Source organism: Hemitrygon akajei, chromosome 2 (genome assembly GCF_048418815.1).
Source record: "Hemitrygon akajei chromosome 2, sHemAka1.3, whole genome shotgun sequence".
In the NCBI taxonomy this organism is placed as follows: domain Eukaryota; kingdom Metazoa; phylum Chordata; class Chondrichthyes; order Myliobatiformes; family Dasyatidae; genus Hemitrygon; species Hemitrygon akajei.
In genome coordinates this window covers 190,959,891-190,982,360 of record NC_133125.1, presented here as the reverse complement: position 1 = coordinate 190,982,360, position 22,470 = coordinate 190,959,891, and the positions used below count along the sequence as shown (strand labels likewise).

Below are 22,470 nucleotides of genomic sequence, written 5' to 3'. Positions count from 1 at the left end.
TGTTTGCTCCCATAAGTCAGTCGGTGGCTCGTAAGGGGAAGTTGGGGAGGTAGTTCAGGAGAGAGAGGCTGATGTCACAGCAGAAGTTGAGCAAGTCCATTCAAAGATCAGAAGACACACTTCATGTTCCTCATCACCCTACCATCCTCCCCTCTGTGTATTACAACACTCAATATCCCCCTACCGTCCTCCCCTCCGTGTAATACAGTGTTCACCAATTATCACCCTACCGTCCTCCCCTCCGTGTAATACAGTGTTCACCAATTATCACCATAACCGTCCTCTCTTCTGTGTAACACAACACTCAATATCACCCTACCGTCCTCCCCTCTGTGTAACACAACATTCAATATCACCCTACCGTCCTCCCCTCTGTGTAACACAACACTCAATATCACCATACCGTCCTCCCCTCTGTGTAACACAACACTCAATATCACCCTACCATCCTCCCCTCCATGTAACACAACACTCAATATCGCCCTACCATCCTCCCCTCCGTGTAATACAGTGTTCACCAATTATCACCATACCATCCTCCCCTCCGTGTAATACAGTGTTCACCAATTATCACCCTACCGTCCTCCCCTCTGTGTATTACAACACTCAATATCACCCTACCGTCCTCCCCTCCGTGTAATACAGTGTTCACCAATTATCACCCTACCGTCCTCCCCTCCATGTAATACAGTGTTCACCAATTATCACCCTACCGTCCTCCCCTCTGTGTAATACAACACTCAATATTGCCCTACCGTCCTCCCCTCCGTGTAATACAGTGTTCACCAATTATCACCATACCGTCCTCCCCTCTGTGTATTACAACACTCAATATCGCCCTACCGTCCTCCCCTCCATGTAATACAGTGTTCACCAATTATCACCATACCGTCCTCCCCTCTGTGTAATACAACACTCAATATTGCCCTACCGTCCTCCCCTCTGTGTAATACAGTGTTCACCAATTATCACCATACCGTCCTCCCCTCTGTGTATTACAACACTCAATATCACCCTACCGTCCTCCCCTCTGTGTAATACAGTGTTCACCAATTATCACCCTACCGTCCTCCCCTCCGTGTAATACAGTGTTCACCAATTATCACCATACCGTCCTCCCCTCTGTGTATTACAACACTCAATATCGCCCTACCGTCCTCCCCTCCATGTAATACAGTGCTCACCAATTATCACCATACCGTCCTCCCCTCTGTGTATTACAACACTCAATATCGCCCTACCGTCCTCCCCTCCATGTAATACAGTGTTCACCAAATATCACCATACCATCCTCCCCTCTGTGTAACACAACACTCAATATCACCATACCGTCCTCCCCTCTGTGTAACACAACACTCAATATCACCCTACCATCCTCCCCTCCGTGTAATACAGTGGTCACCAATTATCGCCCTACCGTCCTCCCCTCCATGTAATATAACACTCAATATCACAATACCGTACTCCGCTCCATGTAACACAACACTCAATATCACCCTACCATCCTCCCTTCCCTGTAATACAACACTCAATATCAGCCTACTCTCCTCCCCTCCGTTGGGTGTCATTAACTTAATTCAGCACTTCATTGTTCGGCACAATAAATATTCAGAAGGCTGAGCAGGAGGGATCTCACTGAAACCCGGCGAATATTGAATGGCTTAGATAGAGTGGATGTGGAGAGGATGTTTCCCATAGTGGGGGAGTCTAGGACCAGAGGACAGAGATGGAGTGGATGTGGAGAGGATGTTTCCTATAGTGGGGGAGTCTAGGACCAGAGGACACAGATAGAGTGGATGTGGAGAGGATGTTTCCTATAGTGGGGGAGTCAAGGACCAGAGGACACAGATAGAGTGGATGTGGAGAGGATGTTTCCTATAGTGGGGGAGTCTAGGACCAGAGGACACAGATAGAGTGGATGTGGAGAGGATGTTTCCTATAGTGGGGGAGTCTAGGACCAGAGGACAGAGATGGAGTGGATGTGGAGAGGATGTTTCCTATAGTGGGGGAGTCTAGGACCAGAGGACACAGATAGAGTGGATGTGGGAAGGATGTTTCCTATAGTGGAGGAGTCTAGGACCAGCGGACACAGATAGAGTGGATGTGGTGAGGATGTTTCCTATAGTGGGGGAGTCTAGGACCAGAGGACACAGATAGAGTGGATGTGGAGAGGATGTTTCCTATAGTGGGGAGTCTAGGACCAGAGGACACAGATAGAGTGGATGTGGGAAGGATGTTTCCTATAGTGGAGGAGTCTAGGACCAGCGGACACAGATAGAGTGGATGTGGTGAGGATGTTTCCTATAGTGGGGGAGTCTAGGACCAGAGGACACAGATAGAGTGGATGTGGAGAGGATGTTTCCTATAGTGGGGGAGTCTGGGACCAGAGGACACAGATAGAGTGGATGTGGAGAGGATGTTTCCTATAGTGAGGGAGGCTGGGACCAGAGGACACAGATAGAGTGGATGTGGAGAGGATGTTTCCTATAGTGGTGGAGTCTGGGACCAGAGGGCACAGATAGAGTGGATGTGGAGAGGATGTTTCCTATAGTGGGGGAGTCTAGGACCAGATGACACAGATAGAGTGGATGTGGAGAGGATGTTTCCTATAGTGGAGGAGTCTAGGACCAGAGGACACAGATAGAGTGGATGTGGAGAGGATGTTTCCTATAGTGGGGGAGTCTAGGACCAGAGGTCACAGATAGAGTGGATGTGGAGAGGATGTTTCCTATAGTGGGGGAGTCTAGGACCAGAGGACACAGATAGAGTGGATGTGGAGAGGATGTTTCCTATAGTGGGGAGTCTGGCACCAGATGACACAGATAGAGTGGATGTGGAGAGGATGTTTCCTATAGTGGGTGAGTCGTGGACCAGAAGACACAGATAGAGTGTATGAGGAGAGGATGTTTCCTATAGTGGGGAGTCTGGGACCAGATGACACAGATAGAGTGGATGTGGAGAGGATGTTTCCTATAGTGGGGGAGTCTAGGACCAGAGGACACAGATAGAGTGGATGTGGAGAGGACGTTTCCTATAGTGGGAGAGTCTAGGACCAGAGGACTCACCCTCAGAACAGAAGGACATCTCTTTAGCACAGAGATGAGGAGGAATTCCTTTAGCCAGAGGATGGTTATTCTGTGGAATTCATTGCCACAGACGGCTGTGGAGATCAAGTGATTGGGCGTATTTAAAGCAGAGTTTGATAGGTTCTTGATTAGTCAGTGTGTCGGAAGTTGCAAGGGTTGATAGGGATCATAAATCAGACCAGACTCAATGGGCTGAATTGCCGAACTCTGCTCCCATGTTTTATGGCTCTGATATGGGGGGTTCTGTTCATCTACGGTTCTAGCATGTGGGGGTGGGGTGGACCTCCACATACTAGAACGTAGAGCGGTAGATGAGCAGGCTGCGTTGACTGTAAAACAACACGGACTAGATGGGCTGAATGGCTGGGTTGACTGCTGTCATTTTCCGTTTGCCCTATCAAGGTTGGTGCTGAGCCCAGGGGGCTAGAGGAGCCCGTCTGCCTCGGTCAGTGCCCCGTCACACCACACACTGCCACGGTGAAGCCGAGTGGTGACCGGGTCGGGGGTTCCCATGCTCGGGAGGCGCTCAGTCAAGGGTCAAAGTGCAAGTGCGTCTGCAGCATTGAGCCAAGCGGGACGGCGGGTGAGCAGTGGAAAGCCAGACCCCAGGCACCAACGCTGGACCTGGTCACAGTAAGTATATGGCACAGAAACCGACCATTCGGTCCACAATGTTGTGCTGATCCAATTAAGCTAAATGGCCAGAAGGAATCCCTTCTGCCTGCACAATGTCCACATCCTTCCATTTTCTTCACATTCAAGTCCCTAAAATATCTGTCTCTATCACCACCCCAGGCAGTCATTCCAGGCACCCATCACTCTCTGTGTAAAAAAACTTGTCCCTCACATCTCCTTTGAAATTACCCCCTCACCTTGCCCTCTGGTACCAGACATTTCTACCCTGGAGAAAAATACTCCGTCTGTCTACTCTACCTATCCCTCTCATAATATTATAAAACTATCAGATCTCCCCTCAGCCTCCACCAGTGCAGAAAACAAGTTTGTCCAGCCTCTCATAACAGCACATGCTATCTAAACCAGGCAGCAGCCTGGTAAACCTCTTCTGTGTCCTCTACAAAGCCTTAACATTCTTCCTTTAGCGGGAAGACCAGAACTGTACACAGGACTCCAGGTGTGGCTCGCTAGAGTTTCAGAGATCTGCAATATAACTGCCTGATGAAGCTCCCAGTGCCATGGACACAGATGTACTGGGTCCGGTGCTTCGGACACAGCACAGGGGGCTGAAGGGTGTTGCGAACAACATTGCCCATATCAAAAAGGAACTGGCAGCTGTGGATTGGGACGGGCTGTTTTCTGGCAAAGGTGTACTTGGTAAGTGGGAGGTCTTCAAAAGAGAAATTGAGAGTACGGAGTTTGTATGTTCCTGTCAGAATAAAAGGGACAGATAACAGGTTGAGAGAGATACTGAGGCCCAGGTTATGTAAAAGATGGAAGTGTAGATAGCAAGGAATAAAAGAGGTACTTGAGGAGTATAAGAAATGCAACCGAGCACTGGAGAAGGGAACCAGGAGGGCTGAAAGAACATAAGAACATATGAAATAGGAGCAGGAGTAGGCCATCGACGTACAAAATCCCCTCAGACTTGTAATGAAATATAGCTGCTGTTATCTCTTCTTCATAATTACTCCAATTTGTTGGGCTCGGGATAGATCTTCAGAGGTGTTGACGTTTAATGAGACCGTGGCTGATCTGGCTGTGGACTCAACTCCACCTCCCTCCCTTTTCCCCGAATCCTTCATTCCACCAAGTCTGCCTTTAATAAATTTCATGAGGTGCCTCTACTGCTTCGTCCGGCCGAGAATTCCACAGCTTACACCTCTCTTGGAAAAGCAGTTTCTCTTCATCTCCATCCTAAATTTATTCCTTGAATCTTGAGGTTGTGTCCCCTTGTTCTAGAACATTGAACATAGAAATATGCAATGCATTACAGGCCCTTCGGCCCACAATGTTGTGCCGACCATGTAACCTACTCTAGAAACTGCCTAGAATTACCCTAGTGCATTGCCATCTATTTTTCTAAGCTCCACGAATCTATCTATAAAAGACCCCATCGTATCCGCTATTGTTCTAGTCTAGACATAGCTCAAATACCATCTATAAATTTGCTGACAATGCAACTATTGTTGGTAGAATCTCAGGTGGTGACGAGAGGGTGTACAGGAGTGAGATATGCCAACTAGTGGAATGGTGCCGCAGCAACAACCTGGCACTCAATGTCAGCAAGACGAAAGAGGCTGATTGTGGATTTCAGGTAGGGTGAGATGAAAGAACACATACCAATCCTCATAGAGGGATCAGAAGTGGAGAGAGTGACAGCTTCAAGTTCCTGGGTGTCAAGATCTCTAAGGATCTAACCTAGTCCCAACATATCGATGTAGTTACGAAGAAGGCAAGACAGTGGCTATACTTTATTAGGGGTTTGAAGAGATTTGGCACGTCAACAAATACACTCAAAAACTTCTATAGTTGTAGCGCGGAGAGCATTCTGACAGGCTGCATCACTGTATGGTATGGAGGACCGAAAGAGGCTGCAGAAGGTTATAAATCTAGTCAGCTCCATCTTGGGCTCTAGCCTACAAAGTACGCAGGATATCTTTAGGGAGCGGTGTCTCAGAAAGGCAGCATCCATTATTAAGGACCCCCATCACCCAGGACATGCCCTTTTCTCACTGTTACCATCAGGTAGGAGGTACAGAAGCCTGAAGGCACACACTCCGTGATTCAGGAACAGCTTCTTCCCCTAAATGGACATTGAATCTTTGGACACTAACTCATTTTTTTAATCTACAGTATTCCTGTTTTTGCATGTTTTTTAATTTATTTATTTATTATTATTTTTTTCTCTGCTGGATTATGTATGGCATTGAACTGCTGCTGCTACGTTAACAAATTTCACGTCACATGCCAGTGATAATAAATCTGATTCTGACTTACCAGTGGAAATAACTTTCCTGTCTCTAACTTCTCTATCTCTTTCATAATGAAATGTTTCTATATGACCTCCCCTTCTGAATTCTTAATTCCAGTGAATATAGTGACTCAAACTCTCCTGGAAGATAATCCCTCTCTGCCCAACCAACCTGGTGAACCTCCTCTGCACCAGATCCAAAGCCAATATGTATCTTTCCCCCATCAAGGAGAGACGGGTGGGATGATGGAACCAAGGAGGGAAGAAGAGGTTTGCAGTAGACCAGGGATGGGAGGGGGGATGAAGGGGGCAGTTCAGGGCAGAGGAGAAAGGAGGACAATGGAGGTCAAGTAAGTATAGGAGAGGAGGGTGGGGAAGGGAGATCCAGGGAAGGGGATGGTGGAGAGAAATGTGGAGAATGAGGCGAGGGTGGAGGAAGGGGATGAGAGGAGGAGGGTGGGAAGGGAGGTAAGAAAGGAAACATTTAGTTGGGCAGTGTGCATGTAAGGTGGAGGATGTAGGAAAACTGGGGACCAGAGACAGGTGGGAGAAAACTGCAGAAGCTGGGCAGCTGATGTCCCCTCAAGCTTCTTCGCTCCACCTGCCGGAAAGGGCCGGATCTCCCGATGCCACCCATTCAACCTGACTTCCCACTTTCAGGCTGGAGGAGTAACACCTCATATCCATCAGGTAGCCTCCAACCTGGTGGCACAACAATCGATTTCTCTGTTCGTTCCCCTCCCCATTCACTCTCTTTCCATTCCCCATTCAGGTTCATCTCTCACCCCATCTCTTCTCCTCACCTGCCCTTCACCTCCCTCTGGTTCCCTTTCACCCTCGGTCCACTCTCTCTCACCCTTATCTCCCTCTCACCCACCCGCCTTCCCCTCACCTGGTCTCACTTATTGGCTGTCAGCTTGTACAACTGCCCGCATCTTCCCCCTCCTTTCCAGCCAGGACGAAGGCTCTCAGCCTGAAACGTTGACTGTCTGTTCATTTCCCTGGCCAGCTGAGCTCCTGCACCATTTTGCGTGTGTTACCGAGGATTTCCAGCATCTGTAAAATCTGTGTTTGTGATGGTCCTCTCCTCTACAACCCTTCACAATTTCTCCCTGTTCCCTCCTAGCCCCCTCTCCTTCCACTCTGGTTATTTTCCTTCACAGTCCCCCCACTCCCTCCTTTGTGGTATATCATGAGACATAGGAGGCAAGTCAGGCCATTCTGCCCGTCAATACTGCTCCACGGCTGATTTATTATCCCTCTCAACCCCATTCTCCTGCCTTTTCCCCGTAAACCTTTGACGTCCTGACTTAATCAATAATCTATCAACCTCCACTTTAAATATACCCAATGACTTGGCCTCCTCAGCCATTTGTGGCAACGAATTCCACAGATTCTCCACCCTCTGGCTAAATAAATTTCTCCTCATATCTGTTCAAATAGATGTCCCTCTATTCTGAGACTGTGCGCTCTGGTCCTAGACTCCCCCCACTATAGGAAACATCCTCTCCACATCCACTCTATCTGTGTCCTCTGCTCCTAGACTCCCCCACTATAGGAAACATCCTCTCCACATCCACTCTATCTGTGTCCTCTGGTCCTAGACTCCCCCACTATAGGAAACATCCTCTCCACATCCACTCTATCTGTGCCCTCTGGTCCTAGACTCCCCCACTATAGGAATCAACCTCTCCACACCCACTCTATCTGTGTCCTCTGGTCCTAGACTCCCCCACTATAGGAATCAACCTCTCCACATCCACTCTATCTAGCCCTTTCAATATTCGATAGGTTTCAATGAGATTCCACCCTCTCCCCATTCTAAATGCCAGTGAGTTCAGGCCCAGAGTCATCAAACACTCTTACGTTAACCTTTTCATTCCCAGGAATATTCTCGTATTCAATCATTTGGTAGTGACTGCCCTCTGAAAGAGAGGTTGGGTGGAGGGTGGTTATGAGGAGGTGGTTCCTCCTACTATGTCTGCCTCACCTGGCTCCTCCTGCCCACAGATCCAAGCAATGGCTGCCAACCTTCAGGGCATCCTGGACCACGCCGAGACCAAGAGACTCAATGCCTTTTCTGCCAAGCTGACTGGGCAGCTGAGGAAGCTTGAGAAGGTACGTGGCCTCCATTCTGCTCGGGGTGGGGATGTTTCTACAACGTAAAGGTCAAGGTAACGTCCTGGCAAGGGTGGTTTATGGATAGTGTACAGTCAGCTTGAACAGGAACGGTCTTTGAAAAGTAAGGAAGGGCTTGCAGGGACAGTTCACGGTCAACCCAGGCAAGGAACCCGTTCCTTTCAGAAGAGGAAAACGTCAGCGGTGCCCTACACCCGGCCAGTTGTATGCGATCTGTGTAGAACCATTCCTGGCCCTTCTTTGGGTCTGGTTCTGTGCGAACTGGACATGGAGGTCATCCTCGGACTACACCAACAGCATGACAGATCCCAGTGACCTGCGGAGGATGTGCGAGTGCCAGGAAGTTTTCTCGGCAGCGTTCTCTGCTAGGAACAACTGTTCAGGACACTGGCAGGTGGACTCCCTGCTGCAGGAGATGGGAGCTTTTGAGTGGAGCTCCAGGCATCTCCTCAATCTGAGAGTCTACCTGAGTCCTTCTGGGAAGACCTGCTGGCGAATTGGCAGGACCTGGAGATGAAAGTCATGGCCCGGCTGGGGTGCTGGTCAACCCTTCTCAGGGTGCTTTCCTATCGAGACATGGTGGTGGGTATAAACCAGGGCTGTGGTACCAGATGGTCACCTTGGCCCTCCCCTCACCTGCCCCCTTTGTCACGAGAATGCGGAGGAAGTTAATGGACTTCTTCTGGGGTGAGAGGAAGCACTGGGTCTCTGCGGTGGTCTTGAGTCTCCCGGTGGGAGAGATCAGACAGTCGCTGGTGTGCGTCCATACGCGACTGGCAGCTCTCCGCCTCAGGACCCCGCAGAGATTCCTGTATGCCGAGCACCCTCCCAGCTGGCACGTGTTGGCATCCCATTTTCTCCGAAAGGGCTGCTGTCTTCAAAAAGAGAGATGGCGACCGCTGGTGGGTGTCAGCCGTGCTGTTCTGTGGAGTCTGCCTGGTTTCTAGCAGGACCTACTGAGAGTCTGGAACATGGTTGCCTCAGTCCGGGAATCCCCTCCCCTGGCAGAGGGAGGAGTCCTGGCCGACCCCGTCCTATATCAACGGACGCCGGTGTGGCTCATGTGATAGATAGATAGATAGATAGATAGATACTTTATTCATCCCCATGGGGAAATTCAACATTTTTTCCAATGTCCCATACACTTATTGTAGCAAAACTAATTACATACAATACTTAACTCAGTAAAAATCACCCTCTCAAAAAGCATTAATAATAGCTTTTAAAAAGTTCTTAAGTAGTTTACTTAAATACATTGAGTCCTAACCCCGGCACTTTAACATATCTTACCCCTGGCGGTTGAATTGTAAAGCCGAATGGCATTGGGGAGTGTTGATCTCTTCATCCTGTCTGAGGAGCATTGCATCGATAGCAACCTGTCGCTGAAACTGCTTCTCTGTCTCTGTGGAATGACTGGGCGGCTCACCTCTGCTTGTCGGGTCCAGACCCTTCAATCCTATCCAAGAGCCCAGCCCGCACAATCTCATCGACACCCACAATCCCATCCAGGGTATCTGTATGGGCTGCTGCTCCACACCCTCCCCTTCCTAGCCCTTGTCTACCTCCCAACACAACATGCTGGGCTGTCTTTCCACCGAGAGGTGGGGGGGGGGGGTCCATAACGGAAGTCCCTTTACAAGGGAGTTCTTCCCATGCACCTTGGGGATCTGGAGTGGAGCCCTGTAACCAGCTCCTTAGTTTGTACATGGACCTCCCAGCCACATGTCACTTCTGCGGGCTGGAGGAGACCGTGTGCCATATGTACATGGAGTGTGTGAGGCTGCAGCCCCTTTTTGCGTATCTGCGTGGGCTGCGTCTTGCCTTCTGCTTACATTTTAGTCCCATCCGATTTATATTTGGTCGTCCAGTAAGGAGGGGGCATGGAGGGATGAGGATGTCCTTGTCAACTTGCCCTTATCCTGGGGCTGGCCAAAACAGCCATCCGTGGCTCCTGGAAAGAAGTGGTGGAGGGACCTGCCCAGGCAGACTGCCTGGCAATATTTAGCGGGTATGTCCGTGCCTGGGTAACCAGTGTCCATGGCGACCATAGAGACATTCCGGGACCATTGGGCTCCAAGAGGGATTAGGGCCATCATTGACAGAGACGGAAACAGTTTAATTTAATGTCGTCTGTCTAGTAGATGTGTTGGTCACTGATTTGGGTATATTGCAGCACTGAATTTGTAATAAAGATATTTTGTAAGGTGGGGTTTGCAAAGCTCAGCTTTGATTTGCACAGCAACAACTGGAGTCACTTGGAAGAAGGCATGGGTGACCTGGGTGATGTGGGTCCTTAATGATGGATGCCGTCTTCTCTGAGGCATCGCCTTTTGAAGATGGTGGAAGGCTAGTGCTCTTGATGGAGTTGACTGAGTTTACAACCCTCTGCAGCTTCTCTCAATCCTGTGCAGAGGCTCCTCTGTACCAGACAGTGATGCAGCCAGTTAGAATGCTCTCCACGGTACACCTGTAGAAATTTGCAAGTGACAAACTAGGAGACAATTCTTTTACCAACTTCAAAGTATCATTGGTTGTTAGCTTCTGGCTTCTGATGACTATCTATTGAGAATGACGACGCAGCTTGCAGCGGCCACTCCGGAGCTGATTATCCGTTATTTGTGAAGCGGGGTGCCGTGCGCAATCATAATCCATTGAAAACGGACGTGGGAGCACGGAGGAGCATCGGGAAATCTCCAGGAAGACCTTCTTCGCTGCTGCTGCTGCTGTGAGGTCCGGTACTCTGCTGGGAAGAACAGGCCCCCAGTCCTTGGGGTCGCGTTGCCAATGGCCGTTGGCGGGGCCATCTTAATACGCTCGGCAGAGGATGGTGCTCAGAGAAGCTGTGCCGGAGGGGATGGTCGTCGGCTCGGAGGTTCGACGGACTCGGAGTCCGCTGCGGTCAGGTGGCTTTCATTGTGTGCTGCGTCTGCGAGGCTGAGTCGGGCGGCACCGTGGAAGTCCATAGCGGGGGTATTCCCTTCTGCCACCGGCGTGGGATGGCGAGTCTCTCGGGACCCTGGGGACTTACTGTGCCCATCGTCTGTTTTTTTAATCAATTATGCTATTGTTTGCACTGTTGTAACTATGTGGTTTTGTGCAGGTCTTGTAGCTTTAGTTTTTGGTCTTGTTTTTGTCTAGTGGATTTGGAGCTCCTTTCCGGGGAACGCGCTCAGACGGTAGCGCGATATTAATACGCAGCAGCCTCTCCGGACTCTGGATTGGGCCAAATGTGGATTTTCTAGTGTAGTCTGTTTTGTCATGTGCTTTTGTGATATAATTCTGGGGGGAAGTTGAGTCATTTTTTAACTGCATTGCAGTTGTGGTTTCTAAACGACAATAAACTGAATCTGAATCTGAATCTTGCAAGTAAGGAATTCGAGTTTAAAAGTTTATCAAATGGTCATTATCAACACACACAAACCACTAGATGAACTCAGAAGGTCAAGAAGGATCTATGGAAATGGATAAACTGTCGACGCTTCGGGTCAAGGCCTTTCTGGGGGAAGACGTCTGAATAAAAAGGTGGGGAGCAAGGAGGAGGAAAGCTGGTTAGGTAAGGCCAGGTGGGTGGGAAAGGTAAAGGGCTGGAGAGGAAGGAAGCTGATAGGCGAGGAGATTGAACAGTAGGAGATAGGGGAACCAGGGAGAGACGATAGACAGGTGAGAAGAGGTAAAAAGCCAGACGGGGAAATTGATGGAGAAGGAAGGGGGAGGGAAATATTACCGGCAGGAGAAATTGATGTTCATGCCATCATGTTGCAGGCTGCCCAGAGTATGAGGTTACTTCTCCACCCTGACAGTGGCCTCATGTTGTGGAAGAAAAATCTCAGGAGCAGCAGACAGAATAGATCAGGCCGACTCAGAGAATTGTTTCAAACTAAAGGGTTTTATGACATGATATCATGGAGAGTCCAAACACCTAAAGTGGAGTTCTGGGATTCTGCTCAACAATGGATTACTCTCTTATTTATACCCCAGGTGTACGTGACAAGGAGCAGTTAGATTTGAAAAAGGAGGGAACCTCAATTACAACACATTAGAATAGCGAAGTTGCACTACATGTCCTTGAGCGGTGAAACATTTTCTTAAATGTTAGTCCTCAAGACAGTATATCAGGCTTTCCCAAGCGCAGACATGTGATGATTCTTAGAACAAGGAAGCAAAGACATCGTCACTTTCCCATCCCGTCTACAAAGCACATTTCAGTCACACAGTGTACATTAGTCGCAGATAAGTGATCACAGACTTTGAATTCACATACTAGAAGAAGGTCATTAACCCCTTAACATTCATCACAATGTCTTCCTATTTTTAGTCCACACCTCATCATGGCAAAGGAGGAGGCCATAGACTGACACACCGGAATGGCAATGGGAATTAAAATGGTTGGCTACTGGGAAATTCTGCTTTAGGCAGATGGGGTGAATGGAGCGGATGTGCTTGACAGAAACGGTCCCCCAATTAATGGCAGGTCTTACCAATGTAGAGGAAGCACCAGATACAATAGAGGAAGTCAATAGACTCACAGCCTCACCTGGAAGGACTGTTTGGGGCCCTGAATGGATGTGAGGGAGGAGGTTTTGCAGCGATACAGTGGTGCTAGAAAGTTTGTGAACCCTGTAGAATTTTCTCCATTTCTGCATAAGTATGACCTAAAGTGTGATCAGATCTTCATGCATCCTAAAACTAGATAAAGAGAACCCAGTTAAATAAATAACACAAAAACATTATACTTGTTCATTTATTTATTGAGAAAAATGATCCTATATTACATGTATCTGTTGGAGAAAAGTATGTGAATCTTTGCTTTCAGTAGCTGGCGTGAACCCCTTGTACAACAATAACTTCAACCAAACATATCCGGTAGCTGTTGATCACACTGGAGGAATTTTAGGCCATTCCTCCTTACAAAACTGCTTCAACTCTGGGATGTTGGTGGGTTTCCTTGCATGAACTCTTGCTTCAGGTCCTTCCACAACATTTCTATGGGATTAGATCAGGACTTGGCCACTCTAAAACACACATTTCTTTCTTTTTAAGCCATTCTGTTGTTGATTTACTCTTGTCTTTCAGATCGTTGTCTTGTTGCATCATCCAATTTATATTAGCTTCAGGTGACAGACCGCTATCCTGACATCCTCCTGTAAAATGCCTCGATACAATTTAGAATTCATTGTTCCCTCAACGATTGCAAGCTGTCCAGGCCCCGAGTCTGCAAAGCAGCCCCACACCATGATGCTCCTTCCACCGAGCTTCACAGTGGGATGAGGTTTTGGTGTTGGTGTGCTGTGCCCCATTCCCTCCAAACATAGCAATGTGCACCTCTGCACCTCTGCCAAAAAAATTCAACTTTTGTCTCATCTGTTTACAGAACGTTGTCCCAGAAGCTTTGTAGAACATCCAGGTGGCCTTTATCAAACTGGAGATGTGTAGCAATATTCTTTTGGAGAGCAGTGATTTCCTCCCATGAACACCATTCCTTTTCAGTGTTTTACTTGTAGTGGACACCTAAACAGAGGCTTTAGCAAGTTCTAGAGATTTCTACAGGTCTGTTGCTGATACCATTGGGGTTTTCTTCACCTCCTTCAGCATGGCACGTTGTGTTCTTGGTGCGATCTTTGCAAGAAGCCCACTCTTAGGAACGAGTAGCAACAGTTCTGGGTTTCCTCCATTTGTAGACAATTTCTATTACTGTACACTAATGAACACTCAGGTCTTTAGAAATGCCTTTGTAGCCTTTTCCAGCTCCATACTCTAACCTGGTCCCTACATATCGATGTAGTTATAAAGGAGGCAAGACAGTGGTTGTGTTTCATTAGGAGTTTGAAGGGATTTGGTTTGTCAACTAAATCACTCAAAAACTTCTATAGTTGTACCATGGAGAGCATTCTGACAGGCTGCATCACTGTCTGGTATGGAGGGGCTACTGCACAGGACCGAAAGAAGCTGCAGTGGGTGTAAGTCTAGTCAGCTCCATCTTCGGTAGTAGCCTCTGAATTACACACAACATCTTCAAGGAGTGGTGTCTCAGAAAGGCAGCGTCTATTACTAAGGACCCCCATCACCCTGGACATGCTCTTTTCTCAATGTTACCATCAGTCAGGAGATACAGGAGCCTGAAGGCACACACTCAGCGACTCAGGAACAGCTTCTTCACTTCTGCCATCTGATTCCTAAATGAACACAACCTCACTTTTTTAAATATATATTATTTGTTTTACACTATCTTTAATCTAACTATTTAATATACACTTACTGTAATTATTTAATTTATTTTTTTCTTTTTACTTTACCATGTATTGCATTGAACTGCTGCTACTAAGTTAACAAATTTCACCACACATGCCAGTGATAGTAATCCTGACTCTGTCAGGGTGGGTGGAGTCAGCAGTAAATCTTCCAGCTGTTTTCTTCACTCTGGAGATGAACAGGTCATTCAATGCCGCTAACTGGCAACCAATGTTCTTCTCTATTGAGTGGACCACTCACTACAGTGAAGAGGTGTCCGGAAACCAAACGGTGATTGAGGTGGTCACAACACTCTCCGTGATGGCTGAGTGAAAACTCTTCGGGATACGACCTGAGATGCTAAGCTTCTGAAGCAACCATCTGCGCTGGGCTTTCCGAGTGATGAGCGAAATGTGCTTGTCCCACTTCAATGGATTGGTAATGGCGGTCCCCAGGAAGCTGAATGACTTGGCCTGACATTAGTTTCCAAAGTGGGGGTGGGGAGCGCGGAGGCAGGGGTTTGTCAGCGGAAGTCTATCCTCATTTCCACTGTCTTGATAGCACTGTGCTGCAGGTTGTTTCGAGCACACCATGCTGTGTGACGGCCTACCTCTCTTTGGTAACAGCTCACACCATTACTACAGACGAGATCAACTACAGTCCCGTCATCTGGGAGCTTCAGGATTTGTCTGTGGAGGCACAGTCATTTGTGTACAGTGAGAACAGAAGCTTGTAGACATGCCATGTTGGCACTGCTAGCATGGCGATATTTGGAGCAGCCTCCAGCACAATCCTCATTGATTATATTTGGCACCAAGAATGCATTTCGATGTACATGTGACAAATAAAGATAAGCGATAAGGGGCAGCACAGTGGCGAAGCTGTAGTGCAACGTTATTACAACCCCAGTGACCTGGGTTCAATTCCACCCCGGTCTGTACGTTCTCCCAGTGACCATTACTACAACCCCAGTGACCTGGGTTCAATTCCACCCCGGTCTGTACGTTCTCCCAGTGACCGTTACTACAACCCCAGTGACCTGGGTTCAATTCCACCCCGGTCTGTACGTTCTCCCAGTGACCATTACTACAACCCCAGTGCCCTGGGTTCAATTCCACCCCAGTCTGTACGTTCTCCCAGTGACCATTACTACAACCCCAGTGACCTGGGTTCAATTCCACCCCAGTCTGTACGTTCTCCCAGTGACCATTACTACAACCCCAGTGACCTGGGTTCAATTCCACCGCAGTCTGTACGTTCTCCCAGTGACCGTTACTACAACCCCAGTGACCTGGGTTCAATTCCACACCGGTCTGTACGTTCTCCCAGTGACCATTACTACAACCCCAGTGACCTGGGTTCAATTCCACCCCAGTCTGTACGTTCTCCCAGTGACCGTTACTACAACCCCAGTGACCTGGGTTCAATTCCACCGCAGTCTGTACATTCTCCCAGTGACCATTACTACAACCCCAGTGACCTGGGTTCAATTCCACCCCAGTCTGTACATTCTCCCAGTGACCATTACTACAACCCCAGTGACCTGGGTTCAATTCCACCCCGGTCTGTACGTTCTCCCAGTGACCATTACTACAACCCCAGTGCCCTGGGTTCAATTCCACCCCAGTCTGTACATTCTCCCAGTGACCATTACTACAACCCCAGTGACCTGGGTTCAATTCCACCCCAGTCTGTACGTTCTCCCAGTGACCATTACTACAACCCCAGTGACCTGGGTTCAATTCCACCCCAGTCTGTACGTTCTCCCAGTGACCATTACTACAACCCCAGTGACCTGGGTTCAATTCCACCCCAGTCTGTACGTTCTCCCAGTGACCATTACTACAACCCCAGTGACCTGGGTTCAATTCCACCCCAGTCTGTACGTTCCCCCAGTGACCATTACTACAACCCCAGTGACCTGGGTTCAATTCCACCCCAGTCTGTACGTTCTCCCAGTGACCATTACTACAACCCCAGTGACCTGGGTTCAATTCCACCCCAGTCTGTACATTCTCCCAGTGACCATTACTACAACCCCAGTGACCTGGGTTCAATTCCACCGCAGTCTGTACGTTCTCCCAGTGACCATTACTACAACCCCAGTGACCTGGGTTCAATTCCACCCCAGTCTGTACGTTCTCCCAGTGACCATTACTACAACCCCAGTGACCTGGGTTCAATTCCACCCCGGTCTGTACGTTCTCCCAGTGACCGTTACTACAACCCCAGTGACCTGGGTTCAATTCCACCCCAGTCTGTACGTTCTCCCAGTGACCGTTACTACAACCCCAGTGACCTGGGTTCAATTCCACCCCAGTCTGTACGTTCTCCCAGTGACCGTTACTACAACCCCAGTGACCTGGTTTCAATTCCATCCCAGTATGTACGTTCTCCCAGTGACCATTACTACAACCCCAGTGACCTGGGTTCAATTCCACCCCGGTCTGTACGTTCTCCCAGTGACCATTACTACAACCCCAGTGCCCTGGGTTCAATTCCACCCCAGTCTGTACATTCTCCCAGTGACCATTACTACAACCCCAGTGACCTGGGTTCAATTCCACCGCAGTCTGTACGTTCTCCCAGTGACCATTACTACAACCCCAGTGACCTGGGTTCAATTCCACCCCAGTCTGTACGTTCTCCCAGTGACCTGGGTTCAATTCCACCCCAGTCTGTACGTTCTCCCAGTGACCATTACTACAACCCCAGAGACCTGGGTTCAATCCCACCGCAGTCTGTACTTTCTCCCAGTGACCATTACTACAACCCCAGTGACCTGAGTTCAATTCCACCCCAGTCTGTACATTCTCCCAGTGACCATTACTACAACCCCAGTGACCTGGGTTCAATTCCACCGCAGTCTGTACGTTCTCCCAGTGACCATTACTACAACCCCAGTGACCTGGGTTCAATTCCACCCTGGTCTGTACGTTCTCCCAGTGACCATTACTACAACCCCAGTGACCTGGGTTCAATTCCACCCCGGTCTGTACGTTCTCCCAGTGACCATTACTACAACCCCAGTGACCTGGGTTCAATTCCACCCCGGTCTGTACGTTCTCCCAGTGACCATTACTACAACCCCAGTGACCTGGGTTCAATTCCACCCCGGTCTGTACGTTCTCCCAGTGACCATTACTACAACCCCAGTGACCTGGGTTCAATTCCACCCCGGTCTGTACGTTCTCCCAGTGACCATTACTACAACCCCAGTGACCTGGGTTCAATTCCACCCCAGTCTGTACGTTCTCCCAGTGACCGTTACTCCAACCCCAGTGACCTGGGTTCAATTCCACACCGGTCTGTACGTTCTCCCAGTGACCATTACTACAACCCCAGTGACCTGGGTTCAATTCCACCCCGGTCTGTACGTTCTCCCAGTGACCATTACTACAACCCCAGTGACCTGGGTTCAATTCCACCCCAGTCTGTACGTTCTCCCAGTGACCATTACTACAATCCCAGTGACCTGGGTTCAATTCCACCCCGGTCTGTACGTTCTCCCAGTGACCGTTACTACAACCCCAGTGACCTAGGTTCAATTCCACCCCAGTTTGTACGTCCTCTCCAGGAATTTGAAATTGCTCACTGTCTCCACTTCTCCAGTGAGAGGTTGAAAATGTCCTTGGACAATCCCAGAAGTTGGATGTCACAACTTTTCAGAGCCTTACCAGGTACTCCATCAGGTCCTGCCGCCTTACGAGGGTTCACCCTTAAAGAGCCTGACATCAGCCTCTGAGACAGAGATGACAGGGTCACAGCTGTGGTTAAATTCTCCCTTTGGAAGTGGGCGTTGGGCTCATCTGTAGTGACGCATCGCCGCCGTTCATGCTGTTGGGTTTCACTTTGTGGGAAGGAATGTCCTGCAAACCCTGCCAGAGTTGTCATGCATCTGATGTCGCCTCCAACCTCGCTCAGAAATCTCTCTTTGCCCTTGAAATAACCCTGCACAAATCATACCTAATATTCTGGTACAGACCTGGGTCACTCGAGTTAAAAGCCCTGAGCTAACGCCGAACCTCCTGGTTCATTACAGCTGTTGGTTTGGGAACGTACAGCAAGTTTTCATAGGCACACACTCATCCACACAGGTTTTAATGAAGTCAGTAACAACAGCGGCATACTCATCCAGGTTCGAAGGTGAATCCCTGAATACAGTCCGGTCCACCGATTCAAAGCCGTCCTGTAGACGCTCCTGTGCTTCCCTTGTCCAAACCTTCTTGGTCCTCACTGCTGGTTCTGCAGTCTTCAGTCTCTGCCTGGACTCAGGGAGTAGACGTACAGCCAGGTGATCAGTATTCCCGACGTGAGCATGTGGGATAGCCTGGTGATGGAGGTGTAACAGTTCTCCAGTGTGTTATTTCCTCGGGTGCTACAGGTGATTTGTTGATGGTAATTATTTAGTGACTTTTTCAAAGTGGCCTGGTTAAAATCCCCAAAGTGATGGTGAAGGTGTGGGGATGTGCTGTTTCGTGCATATTGATCATCCAGAGCCTGTTTGACATTGGCCTGTCCTGGAATGTACACCACTACCAAAATGATCACAGAAATTCCCCGTGGCAGGTAAAATGGACGGCACATGCTGTAATTGCAAGGTATTCTAGGTCTGGTGAGCAGAACTGGGACAACACGGATGCTTTCACCTCTTCACCAAATTACCACCAGGAGTAACGTTTAGAGTAAACTTTATTATCAAAGTGCACGTAGACACGCACGCACACCACTATACACAATTCACTTCCTTGTGTGCATACACAAATCGTTGGAATAATTACAATAACAGGATCAGTGAAAGATCTACCAGAGTGCAGAAGACAACAAACTGTGCAAATGCAAATATAAATAAATAGCAATAAATAACGAGAACATGAGATAACAAGATAAAGAGTCTTCAAAGTGAGATCATTGGTTGCAGGAATTTTTCAATGATAGAGTCCATAAGAGTGCAGCTCTCCCCTTAGTTTAAGAGCCTGATGGTTGAGGGGTAGTAACTGTTGTAGAACCTGGCGGTGTGAGTCCCTTCTGCCCGATGACAGCAGTGGGAAACGAGCACGGCCTGGGTAGAGCTGAGGATCTCTGATGACGGATGCTGCTTTACCACGACGGTGTTTCATGTCGATGTGCTGCTTGTCATCTCTCCAGCTTCTCAACAAAACTCACTCAGGTGTAGCACTCTAACTGTCCCTGCACCATGTCCTTTAGTTAAATGGTCGTTCAGCTCTCCTTGTCCTGTTATTTAAGTGTGATTATTGATATTTGTGCCTGTGACCGTTCCAGTAATTGTTGATTGCTCGTGGCTGTTTGTACTATTGTCTTGTAATTGTTGGTTGCTATTGAATTGACTTTATTTAATACATCCTTCACATACATGAGGAATAAAAATCTTCATGTTATGACCTCCGTCTGAATGTGCAATGTGAAATTTATAGTAATTTGTAATAAACAGTATGTACAACAGGACAGTCAATATAACTGTATCAGTGTGAGTTAATCAGTCTGATGGCCTGGTGGAAGAAGCTGTCTCGGAGCCTGTTGGTCCTGGCCTTTATGTGGTACGGTTTCCCGGATGGTAGCAGCTGGAACAGTTTGTGGTTGGGGTGACCACGGGCCCTTTTCACACACCTGTCACTGTAAATGTCCTGCACAGTGGGAAGTTCACAACTACAGATGCGCTGGGCTGTCCGCACCACTCTCTGCAGAGTCCTGTGATTAAAGGAGGCACAGTTCCCATACCAGGTAGTGATGCAGCCAGTCAGGATGCTCTCAATTGTGCCCCTGTAGAAAGTCCTTAGGATCTGGGGACTCATGCCAAACTTCTTCAACCGTCTGAGGTGAAAGAAACACTGTTGTGCTTTTTACACCACACAGTCAGTCTGTACAGACCGTGTGAGATCCTCGGTGATGCGTATGCTGAGGAACTTAAAGCTGTTCACCCTCTCAACCCCAGATGCATTAATGTCTGTCTCATTCCTCCTGTAGTCCACAACCAGCTTCTTTGTTTTTGTGACATTGAAGGAGAGGTTTTTCTCTCGACACCACTGTGTCGGGGTGAAGACTTCATCTCTATAGGCTGCCTCGTTATTATTTGAGATAAGGCCAATCAATGTAATATTGTAAACACAAAATACTCTGCAGATACTGGGGTCCAGTCAACATGTACAACACGTTAACTGTTCGTTTCCACGGATGCTCCCTGACCTGCTGAGTTCCTCCAGCGTGTTGCAAATGTAGTATTGTCTGTTCTGTCTGGTACCGTCCTGTGTTTTGTGTTTGATTTGAACCACAATCAATTTTGGTACATTTCACAGACTTGCAATAAAGTAATTCTGATTATGAACCCTAACCCATTCTTTGGAATGTGGGAGGAAATCCATTTGGTCACAGGGGAAATGTACAGACTCCTCAGAGACAGCAGCGGGAATTGAACCTGGGTCATTGGTGTTGTAATAGTGTTACGCTAGCGATTACACTACATGGGATGAAAGCTGGCACGTGATGGGTGGATCCAGACGAGGTGGGTTTGACTGGCCGATGGAGTCGGGGTGAGAGAAAGGTGGAGACAAGAGAGTGAAAGTTCAAGTTTCTTGTCATCTGACAATACATACTGTATTTACAACAAAAGAAAACAATGTTCATCTGGACCGCGGAGCGCCCGCTAAACACACAGCACATAGGAACAAAATATTACCATAAATACGTGAATGAAAGTTAATTCAAAATGCATGTTGTGCACAGCACAGGTGAACGGTAAACAGCTGGCGGTCCGAGTCATGAGATCTTGGTGGTGGCAGGGAATTCATTAATCTGTTAGACACAGGGGTCCCATACCAGTGTGAAATTAGATGATTATTACACACAGGGAGAGGTGTGGGGGTCCCATACCAGTGTGAAATTAGATGATTATTACACACAGGGAGAGGTGTGGGGGGCTGATACCGGTGTGAAATTAGATGATTATTACACACAGGGAGAGGTGTGGGGGGCTGATACCGGTGTGAAATTAGATGATTATTACACACAGGGAGAGGTGTGGGGGTCCGATACCGGTGTGAAATTAGATGATTATTACACACAGGGAGAGGTGTGGGGGTCCGATACCGGTGTGAAATTAGATGATTATTACACACAGGGAGAGGTGTGGGGGTCTGATACCGGTGTGAAATTAGATGATTATTACACACAGGGAGAGGTGTGGGGGTCTGATACCAGTGTGAAATTAGATGATTATTACACACAGGGAGAGGTGTGGGGGTCTGATACCAGTGTGAAATTAGATGATTATTACACACAGGGAGAGGTGTGGGGGTCCGATACCAGTGTGAAATTAGATGATTATTACACACAGGGAGAGGTGTGGGGGTCCGATACCAGTGTGAAATTAGATGATTATTACACACAGGGAGAGGTGTGGGGGTCCGATACCAGTGTGAAATTAGATGATTATTACACTCAGGGAGAGGTGTGGGGGTCTGATACCACTGTGAAATTAGATGATTATTACACACAGGGAGTGGTGTGGGGGTCTGATACCACTGTGAAATTAGATGATTATTACACACAGGGAGTGGTGTGGGGGTCTGATACCAGTGTGAAATTCATTTCCACTTCTCACAGATTTTGATTTTATTTGTTCCCCCCCCACACACAGAGACTGGATCGTAACAAACCCAGTGTCTGCACGCAGCTGAGTGAGACCTTAGCGAGGGTCGTCCAGCACCAGGAAATCTTCCAGAACTTGTCTGTCACCATCGGGGGCATGAGGAAGGAGATGAGCAAACTGAACTTGCTGCTGCAGGAGCCTTGGGTACGGCGGCTGCAGGAACCTGCAAAGGTACTGTCCCACTCCGATCACTTCACACAGAAATGGGCTCTCTTTAGTCCCTTCTGGCACTTTTCTCTGCAAACGACAGAAGTGTTACACGTGCCTATTTACCTCCTCTCTCACCTGCATTCAGGGCTTCAAACAGTCCGTTCCAGGTGAGAGAACTTCATCTGTGAGTCCGTCCGGGTGAGGTACTGTGTCTGAAGTCTCCTGTATGTTGGTGAGACCTGACAAAGATTGTGGGGCCGCTCTGTCGAGCA

The 22,470-nt window shown here is 48.4% G+C and overlaps 1 protein-coding gene across 1 annotated transcript in view; it reads left to right on the top strand.

The window, feature by feature from the left end:
- LOC140719313 (uncharacterized) overlaps positions 1 to 22,470 on the top strand; it is a 47,885-nt gene that overhangs the window by 6,705 nt on the left and 18,710 nt on the right. The window contains exons 2-4 of the mRNA XM_073033865.1: positions 3,489 to 3,719; positions 8,026 to 8,133; positions 22,037 to 22,219. Coding sequence (XP_072889966.1) covers positions 3,489 to 3,719; positions 8,026 to 8,133; positions 22,037 to 22,219 — 522 coding nt within the window. The remainder of the gene's footprint in view (positions 1 to 3,488; positions 3,720 to 8,025; positions 8,134 to 22,036; positions 22,220 to 22,470) is intronic.